The 12,722-nt window shown below is 51.5% G+C and overlaps 1 protein-coding gene across 2 annotated transcripts in view; it reads left to right on the top strand.

Annotated features, from left to right (window-relative positions):
* Positions 1-12,372, top strand: part of INPP5D (inositol polyphosphate-5-phosphatase D) — a 120,992-nt gene extending 108,620 nt beyond the window's left edge. For both annotated transcript variants that reach the window (XM_004427694.3, XM_087424670.1), the window contains 5 exons: positions 1,566-1,715; positions 3,781-3,877; positions 5,855-6,121; positions 9,622-10,240; positions 11,242-12,372. In XM_004427694.3, the coding sequence (XP_004427751.1) occupies positions 1,566-1,715; positions 3,781-3,877; positions 5,855-6,121; positions 9,622-10,240; positions 11,242-11,244 (1,136 nt within the window). In that variant the 3' untranslated portion in view covers positions 11,245-12,372. The remainder of the gene's footprint in view (positions 1-1,565; positions 1,716-3,780; positions 3,878-5,854; positions 6,122-9,621; positions 10,241-11,241) is intronic.
* Positions 12,373-12,722: the final 350 nt, after the last annotated feature.

Below are 12,722 nucleotides of genomic sequence, written 5' to 3'. Positions count from 1 at the left end.
CCTTTGACAAGCTACTGTGTGACCTTGGACTTGAACCCAGGCAGCCCAGCTCCAGAATGATGCTCTTCACCCACTCCCAGAGCAGCACTGGACAGAGGGTCCCTGAGCCGGGGGTGGGGGGGCGCGCGCAGAGCCTGAGGGGTACGCTGGCCCTGGATCTCCTGACTCTCATCACGGGGCAAAGAGAAAGGATCCATGTTGGCGCCAGAATGTTTGAATGTTTGGTGGCAGGAAACAGGAACACAGGTCTGATGGTTCTCCTTTCTTGTTCAAATACTGTATTCCTCCTTAATTTCTTCCTCTTGATATTCATTCTCACAAACAGCATATCATAATAACAGAGGAAAAAAATCAACCGACAGTCTCATTCCCACTACAGCAATCATTTTTATTTTGGTTTCACATTTCCACCCTCATACATAGGCATACACAGGTTTCTATATTTATAATCATCACAACGATACCATGTTATATTCTGCTTTCCTCACCTAGTATTAAATAATACACATTTTCTATGATCTTCCTGCATAGCCTTTATGATTGTTGCTTTGAATGACTTCCTAATATTCCACGGATTTACTGTATCCTCATTTTTTAAAGTATTTCTTATTACTATTATTGAGGCTCTGCCAGTTATTTTCGTTAGTATTACGGATAATGCTGAGATGGATCTCTTTGCGGACATTTTTAATTCTCCTTCAGCCACATTTTTTATTCTTTTGGATCATCTCTTTAGGATAAGTCCCCATGTTTGCTGGATCAAAGGGTATAAACATGTTCGTGATCCTTGGCACTTGTTATCAAACTGCTTGCTGTCAAGGCTCGGTGTTGCCACTTTGACCTCACTGTGTCTGAGTGTACAGGTTTCCCCAGATCCTTGGTGGCACTGGGTATTCTTTTCCTTCCTTCTGTTTTGTGCAAATTTCACGGCTATGAGAGAGCTCCTGAGTACTGACTTAATTTGCATATTTGATGGCTCAGAAGGCTGAATTAGTTTCCATTTGTTGAAATTAACCATCTACGGTTCTTTTGTGCGAAACGTCTGTTTGGGTTGTCTGCCCATTTATCTGCTGGGGATTTGATTTTCAGGAGTTCCTTGTGGAGTTCAGAGAAAATCCCCTTTGTGAAGCTGGCTGCAATTAACGTTCCCTGTCAATTTTCTTTACATTTTCGTTTTTACCTCTGTGCAGAAGTTTTAAACTTTTATATCCTCTTACCTGTCAGTTTCGTTTTGTCATTTCTTACATTGCTCAAACCTTGTGAAGTTATTATTCCCTCCAGCAGTCAGATTAATATTTAATTCCATTTTTCTGCTGGATTTTGTATGATTTAATTTTTTTTTACATTGAGTGATCCACGTGGAGCTCGTTTTTGCTGTAAGGTTTGAGATGTTTTCCCCAAATTGTTGAGAAAATCTAAAAAGTTTACATGATAATCCCTGCCTCGGCCATTGTTTCGAAGGATCATCTTTGGGTGGCGGAGCTAAGTCTCCAGGCTGAATGCGCGGTGTTTCACCTGTGAAATGGCGGGGTCTTGACGTGCCTGTGTCCTCCCCACCTCCCTAGGCGAGGGCTGCATTGCTCTGCGGTTAGAGGCCACGGAAACCCAGCTCCCCATCTACACACCTCTCACCCACCATGGAGAGATGATGGGGCACTTCCGGGGGGAGATTAAGCTGCAGACCTCCCAAGGCAAGACGAGGGAGAAGCTCTATGGTAAGTGGGCACCGCCCCCCCCACCCCCGCTCCCCCTTCTGCGCTGCTGGGTTAGGGACGGGAATGAGGGTTATCTCAGCAAAGCTGCTGAATATTCTCTGCTGTGGCCTCAGAACAGAAATCCAGTATCAGAAGGGATCTCAGAGACAATCTGGCCCAACCCTTCACTGATTCAGGAATTTCCCCACAGAACTGAAATGCCCCAGAGGCGTAAATCACCCTTCCCCCATCCCAGTCAACTTACATCTTTAAGGATGTGAAGCTTGTGAATTTTCCAGGTCCTCTGCTCTCACCTTACATCAATCTTTTAGGCCTTGTCACTTCTTGTTGGCACCTCCACCAGAAGGACCAAAATTACACAATAAACCTACCTGAAACTGACTAGCTCTTTCTGAAGCTATGGCTGCAGGTGAAATTCAGAATTTCCCATGTGATCCCTGTTCTTCCTCATGGCCAAATGGTGTGCACTCATATATATACATATGTACCCTCGCACATACCTACACCCTGCCTTCCTGGTACCCACCCAGGGCTGCTGGACCTTCCAGATTGCTTTCACAACCCACATATATCTAGAAGCCCCATTCTTGTTCTTAGCACATTTCTTTGGCTTTTCCTTCCTCTCGCCCCAGCCACCCTCCAAAATAGCAGCACCTGTGGCCTTCTCTTCCTTGGCAGGGCCCCCAACACCTGTTTGAACTTGAACTCAAATCTTTCTGTCCTGCTAAATGCCACTTGCTTACTTTGGCTGGCCATTGGGAGAACGCATTTATCGTGGCCTTCAGAAATGACACCAAAACAGCCACACTTGGGAACAAATGCTCATTGTAGGCATTTCCTAACCCCATGTGAAATACCAGCCACAGGGAGTCATCCCCTGTCTGTCCCCAAAGGAGACCCTGCTGGTTCCCATCAGGCAGTTTTAGAGGCTGCATCTCTTAGATAGGAATTCTCACTACTCCATTGCGAGAACATTGAAATGTGGCCAAGAGACCCCAATAACATAGAGAGAACTCAAGGAAGTGTCTCGACTTGAATTCATCATATCCTCTGAATCCTGCATAAAATTTTGAGACTTGGAAATTAATGCATGTCCTTCTCAATAGTATCCACCATGTTAAAACCTCTCTTCTTGAAATAATAAAAGATTGGAGAAGTGCATAGCTGCTCAACATTTGTTAATCAAGCATTTCTTCCTTTTCACACAGGCAACAGGCGATTTTCTTTTTCCTCTTCCTCTTCGCTTTAATTTCTGCTCAAAAGCACTCCAATGACAGTGCCTAAAATGAGTTGGGCTTTAACTTGACAGTTGACAATGTGTGAAATGATCGTCTTAGAAATGCCATCTCATTGATCTCTCACAACAGCCCTGAGAGCCACGTCTCATCCTTGTTTGGTAGATGGGGAAACTGAGGCACGGAGAGGTTAAGTGATTGGCTGAAGGTCACGTACCTAGAAAGCGGCTAGCTCACGGTGAAAATGCAGGTTCACCCAGAGCTAGGCTGGAGTTTGTAAACGTGATGGGGTCCTGCCTCTCACGTGAACAGTGAGACAGCAGGACTCACCATGGACGAGCCGGCATCCTCTGCTCTTCGGAAGGCTCTGGGCCATCGAGAGTGCTGCCTCCCGTGGGTGTGGCTCCTCCTTCTGCCCTGTGGGAGCTCCTTTCTCTAGAAAGACCGTGGGTTGGGGTGAGGAGGACTCTGCACCTTTGTTGGCTTTGGGTACCAAATGCTCTTGTGGAGCTACCTTGTTATATTTATTTCATTCGGATCTGCCAAGAAATATTTGCCTGTTTTATCCCTTGCTGACACCAACAAGTTGGAAATGTCACATGAAATGACAACTCTGGGTCACACGTGCCAACTCCCCTCCCTCTGGAGCTGTGGCAGGCATAACTAATCAATCACTGAACTCATATGAGGCCTCAGAATCTTGCTTAGCCCGCCTCCCCAGGCAGCCATTATTCACTGTCTAGCTTTGACCAATGGAAACCTCTCTGCCATCCTGGCCAAACTCTGGGCACTGGGCCCTCACATGCTCTTTCCTGGCCCTTTCCTCGCAGACTTTGTGAAGACTGAGCGGGATGAGTCCAGTGGGCCCAAGTCCCTGAAAAGCCTCACCAGCCACGACCCCATGAAGCAGTGGGAACCCGCCAACAGGTAGAGCTGGGGGGTTGCAGGGCTTCACTATAAACTAGCCTGGCTTTGCAGACCCAGGACCCAGGAGAGAGTAAGTGGGGACAGAAACCCAGGACCTGGAGGGAGAGAAAGCTCCGGCCAGGAGAGGAGCCGTCCTGCTTCCAGCTCCAAGTCTTCTGACCACAAGCCCACGGCTCTGGGGAGGTTGGTGTGACTGTGATGGGGGCTGGGAGACTCTTCTGTGTTGGAAAGTTCAGATCCATTCAACAGACATTGGTTGAGCACCAACTGTGTGTCAGGTTCCAGAGAAACCAAGGAAATTAGGTGCCATTCCCGACTTAGGAACTCACAGCCGAGTAGAAAGATGCCCAGTTCAGGAGGAAGCCACTGCAGAGATGACTGCATGGCACAGTTGCCGTGTCTCCTGTGGACAGGGGACATCAGCAGTCATGGCTCAGTGGCCAACAAACCCCATCCTATTATTACAGGGAAAAAAATCATTGGGGGAAAATGCACGTAGGTTGCTCTTGGCAGAGACTGGACTGGGAATGATCCAGACATTAAAGTCTACGTTCCTAGGAGACAGCAGTCCCCAAAGAGCAGGGTCACCTCAACTCGCTGATGTGATCTCAAGTTCCAGAATCAAGCCAGGGAGGGTTGTCATAGTCTCCGTGCCAGCTTCCCTGCCAGGGGCAAAGCGATGCTGGTTAGCTGAAGCAGAATTCCAAAACCTGCTGCCAAGTCCAGCTTCCTCCTCCTCTCCTTTCAGCCCCTACTACCTGTCCATGCAGCCCTCGCCCTCACGCCCACCCCACCCCTGGGAACACCAGAACTCCCCTCTGCACCCCGTTCCCTAGTCCACTTCCAACTTCTGATGGCTGTAGCCTGCGCACTAAGGTATTCCCTTTCCATCTTTCTCTCCCACTATTATCCCATCGATGAAGGCGTCGTAGCTCTCAGATGTCTGCTTGGCTCCAGAATCAGGATCAGTGTAGGTCAACAAATGATTTTCCACTTGACTAATATTAGAATTAACGCATTTTTTAAGGAGGCATCGACAGATGGCAGTGAGATGAGCTCCAAACCAGGCTGGTCGAGCGGATGGGAGCTGGGGACCGTTGGTTATAACTTATATACTCAGAACTCTGCTAGTTCTCGTGCGAGCACTGTCTTACAAGGAAGGATGGCACGTCTGTCTCCGAGAGGCAGCACAGTGTGCGTCTTAGGGTCACCTCACCTAGGTCTGGGCCATCCCCTCAACGGCTTTAAGCTGACCCCTCACATTCGAGGATCCAGCTGTGACCTCTGTGACCTCCACACTCATCTTTCCAAATGCCCGCACGGCTGTCTCCATTCTGATGCTTCACACATAAACGTGCAAGCCGACACATCCCAGATGAGCTCTCTACTTACCTCCGCCCCACCCTACCCTCCTCCCACAGTCACTTGGCCCCACGGGGCTCCCCAGCCTCTCACTCCATTCTCCCCAGTTGCTTACGGGCCTGCAGATGGTTCCTGGAACAGGTCAGGCCCCTCTCGCCTCAGGGCCTTTGCAGTTGCTCTGACCACTGTCCCCCTCCCTTCCTTCCTATCTGCCCCCTCACATAGGCCTTCTCTGGCCACCCCGTGCCCGTTGGTCCCGACCCTCCTGCTAGTCTCTCTCTGCCTCTGGTTGCTCTCAGTCAGACTTCAGCACTGTCGAAGTACTGTGTCTCTCAGTCACTGAGCTTGTTTTGTTCGTCTCTCGCACCAGACTTGGGTTCCATGAGAGCAGAGACCATGGCTGCCTTGCTCACGACCATGTGCCCTCCTCCTGGCCCAGGGCCTAGCACCTACCAGGCACTCAGTAGCTATTTTGTCATATGAAAGAATGAATGAATCCACTGCCCAAAAAGCGAAGGAGCTGAGGAGAGCCTGAGGGGCCCCGAGGGACGTCAGAGGACACTGGAAGAGAGGAGGGAAGGGAGCCCTGGGGTGACTTTGTATGTCTCCCCGCAGGGTCCCTCCGTGTGGTGGCTCCAGCATCACTGAAATTATCAACCCCAACTACATGGGCGTGGGGCCCTTCGGGCACGTGAAGCAGACCCTGTCCCCCGACCAGCAGCCCACAGCGTGGAGCTACGACCAGCCGCTCAAGGACTCCTCCCTGGGGCCTGGAAGGGGCGAGAGCCCGCCAACACCGCCCTCCCAAGCGCCCGTCTCACCGAAGAAGTTCTCCTCCTCAACAGCAGCCCGGGGCCCCAGCCCCAGGACGCAGGAGTCAAGGTGAGTGTCCTCTTCACCAAGACCTCTCTCCACCCTGGGTTTTCACGCCAGAAAACCTGGCCCTAGAACGGAAGTGTGTTCCATTCTCTCTGCTCACTGGCTCATCCTTGGAGTCTGGAACACAGTAGGCACTCCAGAAATGCTTGTGGAATCTCCAATTCTTACCCTGTTGGTGTAAACTTGAAAGATTTTTTTTAAATAGGATACAAAATTTTAAACATACTGCCAAAGAAAAACACGCTCCTGTAAAAACTACCTTTATTGAAAAGTACGTTTCTATAACCAGTGAACCTTCAGGCAATACCCCCCCTCCCCGGAGGCCTGGAGGAAGAGAGGTGGGAGTTTCCATGTAGATGTCCCTCCCCACCTCCGGGTTCCTCTCTCTCCTCAACCACGAGGGCACCTGTTCCCACTTGCAACTTTCTGTCTATCCTGCTAAGGACAGAAAAAGCCACAGCTGGGTTTAGGACTGCCACAGGCAGGGAGAGCAGCTAGCCTGCCGAGGGAGGAGGTTTGGCTGTGAAACTTCCAGAAAGACCAGGAGGTTAGAAAAAGCAGACCTGAGTCTAGAACTGGTCCACAGGGCACGTGTCAGGAGGATGGGAGCTGAGGATATCGGGCTGGGCAAGGCCACAGCCACTTGTCAATCCTCTGGACTGAGGGGCGGTTTACAGTTTTGTTTCTTAATCTTTTTCTCTAAAAAAAAATGGAGAGATGGGTGGAAGGAAGGCAGGGATGGCGGGAGAGAGGAGGATGTGATAGGACAGGATAAAGAAATAAGCCAGCCCCTGAGCTCAGCCCTATCCCTGTACCTCTAGTTTTCAGAATTTGTTGATAATATTTTGGGATTCTGGTCATTCCTTAAGAAATTTGGGGGAAGGAGAAACAGCCTCAATTTCCTTCCCTGGAAAAATGAGGACAGAAGCCACCGTATGGTGGGTGCCAAGCTGCCACTTTGGTGAAGGTCAGCTCTTCGGTGACCCCAAGACATGGAGCTGTAAACAACCACAAAGAACAGGAGATTATTAAGTGGAATGTTTTTAAGTTCCCAAAGTCAATGTATCTTTGTGCTTAACAACGTGAACACAGCACACAGCTCAGAACTGGGTGGGGAATGTGTTCCCCTGGTTTCACGGGTGACAGCTTCAGAATGGGGACACAGGTGGGCAAGGGGCCCCCAGAGTGGGGTGCTAAGCTCACTTCTCACCAAGGAGGTGATTAGAGGCCAGAATCCCACAGCTCCCACACCTGCTTGCAACCTCTTCACTGCTCCCAACCCCTGGCTCCACCTGAGCGAAGGCTGTGGGAAAGGGGGTGTCGCCAGCACCCTCCGTGTCCTCCCTCCTTTGCCCCAGACCCAAGTAGAGTGACCAGCCATCCTAATTTGCCCAACACTGTCCCCGTTTCAACACTAAGAATCCCACGTCCTGAGAAAGCCCTGAATCCTGGGCAAACCGGGTGGCTGCTCACCCTGGACCGAAGTCGTGTGGTTAGGAATAGGATCTTTTCAGATTCTGCTCGTGCTTCGCTTCTTTAGAAAAGCACACACTCCGGGGTCTGGGACGTGGAGTCATTTTGCTGCAGGAATGAACTCTGCCCTGGACATTGCCTCACTTATTCCACCACCATGGCCTACTACGGCAGTCGGTTCCTTGTTGCCTTTGGTCAGGGCAATAGACATTCAAAAAATGTTTATGGTTTTCCCCCAGTCTCCCCCGCCCCCACCAAGACTTCCCCTCTCTACGAAGAAGTCCCCTCCTCTTTCCCAAGGAGTGAGCTTTGGAATCACCAAAGTGCTCACCTCCAGGGTCCTCCTCCTGGCCCTGCCCCTAGTTCTCTGAGGCGAGCCCCCTCCTCCTGTCTTGGTCATTGAGGGTGGGCTGTCGAATGTCCAGCCATGCATTTGTCTTTTCTCCTTCTTGCCTCTTCATTAGAAACTTCTGGTGACTGCCACTTATAGCCTCCCACACCTTCCTCCCTGGGCTAACTCACAGCAGAGGCCTTTGAGGATCCAGATGGGGGTGCAGAGGATGACCTGAGGTAGAGGGGCAGTTTTCCGAAATCTTCGTTCAAGGCCCCAATATTTCTGGTTACGAAACTGCTTCCAGGTCTTTCCAAAGAGTAATGAGCAAACCCCGAGTCTGCAGGCAGGCCACCTTTGGCAGGTCCCTGGGGCTAGCCTCCCTGACATCCCACGTCATCTCGTCTCATTGGCTCCTGTGCAAGGATGACATCTCGCCCCATCCCGAGCCCACACCTACTCCCCAAGGAGTCTATGAGCCTTGGCCGTTCAGCAGCTTGCGAGCAGCATTTCAGCACACGTTTCATCAGTAAGAGGCGTCATGGCCTGAACAGTTCAGTGGGTTCCAAGGGACCGGCATTTTCTTCCTGACACCTTCCTTTTCTGCAGAAAGCAGAACCCAGAACGCTCCCCTGGGAGATTATGCTGTTGGCCAGAAAGCAAAACTTGTTCCCATTCCTGGTTCTCATAATTTGCTCAGCAGGAAATCACCTCCAGTAAGAGCAGTAATAAATCAGGAAACAGACAGACAAGAGCAGCTCTTACCTACTTTGGGTTACAACGTGGACTTCCTTCTCTGCCCATAAGTCAAATTGGCCTATTTTCTGGCTACTGGCTCGTTTCCCCGGTGCTCGCATCTCTCCAGGGTCCCTCTGACTTTCAACGTGATCGCTGTTTCTCCCTCCCACTCTAAGTGAGGACGTGAAGGAGACCACCATCTGCAGGAAGAGGACTTTCTCTTTTGGGAAGAACACTGTGTTGATTGGGAACGTCGGCCCCCTGAGCATAGATTTTGTCTGGCTCAAGGCCGCTTCCTGTGCCTGGGGCAGTGTCTCCACACATGGGGCGCTCCTACACGTCTGTTAAATGGAGCTCCTTGACCTGGGGCCCTCGAGTGCACAGATGGCGACTGAGGAGGAGGTCTGGTCACCTGCAAGGCTTCTGTTCCCCTGAGGGTCGGGGCAGAATTTGCTAGAGACAGCAGAGGAGAGGCTGTGAGATTCTTAGGGGGAAGTCAGGAAGGGAGGTCTGTTCTCAGCAGTGAGAGGTGGTGGCTGTGGAGGGCAGGCTTCTCTGATGAGCGTTGAGGAGGTAGTTTTGATATTGGGGTGCTATGGAAGCCCCCTCTTCCCTTCAGTAAAGTCCCCCTCACTCACTAACGCTGTGGTGTGAATCGTTTCTATGGTGGAAAAGGTCCGAGGCAAGAACTGGGGTTACCTAGGACATCATCAACATATGAGTGACACAGTATCTTCTCCAATTAAAAAACAAATTTTTTTAATCGAGGTGAAATTCACATAACCTAAAATTAACATTTTAAAGTGAACAGTTGAGTGGCATTCAGTACATTCACAATGTTATGCAACCACCTCCTCTATCTGGTTCTAAAATATTATCACCCAAAAAGAAAACCCCATACCCATTAAGCAGACATCCCCCATGTGTGTTTCTTCCCTGTGTCTTCTCTTTCCCTCTCCAGGCCCAGCGACATGGGGAAGAATGTGGCAGAACCTTTGCCTCAGGAGGACCTGCCACTGACCAAGCCCGAGATGTTTGAGAACCCGCTCTATGGGTCTGTGAGTTCCTTCCCTAAGCTGGTTCCCAGGAAAGAGCAGGAATCCCCGAAAATGCTGAGGAAGGAGCTCCCGCCCTGCCCGGACCCGGGAATCTTGTCACCCAGCATCCTGCTCTCCAAAGCCCAGGAGGCCGAGGGCAGCAAGGGGACAAGCAAGCCAGCGCCCCCGCCCCTACCCACACCCGCGCCCTTCCTCAGCCCCACGCCCCGGCTCCGCTCCTTCACCTGCTCGTCCTCCGCTGACGGCCGACCAGCGGGTGGGGACAAGAGTCAAGGGAAGCCCAAGGCCCCTGCCAGCACCCAAGCCCCGGTGCCAGCCAAGAGGCCCATCAAGCCTTCCAGGTCAGAACTGAGCCAGCAGCCCCCGCCCGGCTCCGGGCAGCGGCCGCCCCTCCCAGTCAAGAGCCCGGCCGTCCTGCACCTGCAGCACTCCAAAAGCCGCGACTACCGCGACAACGCCGAGCTCCCCCACCACGGCAAGCCCCGGCCCGAGGACGCGCCGCTCCCCAGGGCCGCCATGCAGGTGCGCTCAGGAGCACGTGTGCACACGCGTGCATGGGTGACACGGCATGGTGCCCAGAAGTGCGCTCTGGTGCACATGGGCTCGAGTGCATGCATGTGTATGTGTGTGATACAACTACTGTGCTCGGGAGTGCACTTGGGTACACGTGGGTGTGCATGCGTGCACGTGCACGTGATACAACTATGGTGCCCAGGAGCGCGCTCGGGTGCACGTGGGCTCTCATGCATGTGAGTGTGCGTGTGCACGAGCATGTGGGTGATATGACCACCCGGCCCAGGAGTGGGTTTTGAGAAACAGCGGTTCTGGAAACAGCTCCCTGAGGAAGGGGGTGGAGTCAGGATCTGAACCCAGTCCTGTCTGTCCCCAGAGTCCCTGCTGCTACATTGAAAGTGTTAACGGAGGGGCTTCAGATAAACTCTGAGCCTTCATGTGTCAGGCCCATAGGAATACGGTTCCATAAATAAAAAGAGCCCAAATCATTTATATTTCATTGTTATCATTATTAGTATTAGTACTCAATTTTCCCCAATATTTTAGAGACTTCAGAATTAATGTCCCCTTTCTTCCTATAAAATAGGTTTCTTTTGGAGCAAAATGAGTAGTGGTTATGAACAGACTCTGGAGCCAGACTGTCTTGGGTTTGAATCCCAGCTCTCCCACTTCCTGGCTCTGCCCTGAGCCTCAGATTACTCATCTGGAAAAGGGGGGCTGTTAATGGGCCTCATAGGTTTAGAGGGAAGATTAAATCTTATTATATATTATTACTATATGTTGTAATGTATATATGTTATATTTATATATCATTTCATATATACTATGTATACATATATGCATATATATCAGAACATATATGAAGTACTTAGAACAGGGTGGTGGCTCTTTTCAGCGCTCTGTTAAAGGAAGCCCGACCTAGCCCGCAGCGTGCAGGGACTCGGGGACCGTTGGTTACATCTGGCATGGCGAGATCAAGGTGCTGACAGTTTTCTGTTCTTGTCCCACAGTGAAGCCCCCGGCGAGCTGCCAGCGAGATGGAGCCAGAGGAGCAGCACAAAGCCGCTCGGACCCTCTCCCGGGACCCCCGTTGGCTCCTCCTGCCCGGCTTCTGTGTGCTCAGCAGAGTGCGCCGCTGCGACACTTGGCATCTGGTGCCGGGGTTGGAAGGACAAGCGCACCAGACAAACAGCAGACACCCGCATACCTGGGCCCCAGCTTGATCTTGGTACTCGGGACCCAAGAGCCTCGTTCCGGTCACCATCGTGAAGAAAGGAACTAAAGCGCTGATTCATGGGTGGAGACATAAATAATAATAATAATAATATTAATAATAATAATTGCTACATGTATCGAGCACTCGCCTCGTGCCAGGTACCGTGCTTTCCGAACATTCTGAGTTGAGTCTTCTTCAGCCAACCAAAAGCACATTCCCAGACCTCCCAGGTCAACTCAGTATGTCCTGAGTGGTTTGGACAGAGCATTAAACATGACGGCCAGTGCCCTCCTGGAGTGAGATGGGGCCGGCCTCTAGGGAGCTGAAGAGTGAGTGGTTCATGTAGGGTACAACAAACCTGGCCTCGTCTAGCTTCAGTGATGCCAACTGCTTCAGCTAAAGCCCGGGGCTTCCCACAGAGCTGGGGTCTCTCTGGGTCCTCTCGGTTCTTCAGTCGGAAGGAGAAAAAAAATCAGCTCCCACTCTCCAGTGGAGAGATCCGGCTTCAGCCCGGGCTAGAGATGCCCAGGCCAGTGCCAGGTCCCCCACACCCTCCTCAAGGTGGGCAGCACCACCAGGCAAGGGGTTGAGCCGAGCCCCCAACATTTGTGCTAATGGAAGAGTCTCTGCTGTTGCTCGTGAAAGCCGAGTTCTCCCGCCTGGCTGCCAGGGAGGGCGGGCTTCTCGGTTCCCAGCTCTCACAGCGGGGCAGCCTTTACTTTCCAGATTCCATGGCTTTCAGCCCTGCTTCCTTGGTTACTAGAATAGATTGGTGATGTCTTTTCTTGTGTTGCTTTTTGACGTAACAGAATTTAACGTAGGAAACTGAATCCAGAGTGTGTGTGAGTGAAGGAGAATGGGTACGCACCCCACATCCCTGTGTGTGTCAGTCCACGTGACCAATAAATTGTGCCTGTCTCTCTCAGCTCCCATCTGTGTGACGTTTTTTCCTGACATTCGGCCACAGCCACCTTTCTAGGCTATTGGGGCTGCAGAACAGCCGCCAGGTGAGGGGAGGGGAGGAGTCAAGGCTCACGGTGGCAATGGGCAAGCATTGCCCTAACCGGAAGGGACTCCAGAGAACCAGTGTGAAGCTGGGTGTGGACCAGGAACAGCGCCACACATCTTTGTGGAACTCCAGGCACCCTGTAGCCACCCAACTTCCACCGGCATTGTCTCCCCACCCCCACTGCAGCCGCAAGTTCCTCCTGGCTTTTATGAGTGTCCATTGCTAAACTCCAGAGATGAAACACGTGTAAACAATCCCCAGGCCAT

Source organism: Ceratotherium simum, chromosome 37 (genome assembly GCF_057802395.1).
Source record: "Ceratotherium simum simum isolate JZ-2026a chromosome 37, ASM5780239v1, whole genome shotgun sequence".
Taxonomy (NCBI): Eukaryota; Metazoa; Chordata; class Mammalia; order Perissodactyla; family Rhinocerotidae; genus Ceratotherium; species Ceratotherium simum.
Note: the sequence above shows the minus strand (reverse complement) of the source record. Positions and strands in the feature narration are given on the sequence as shown.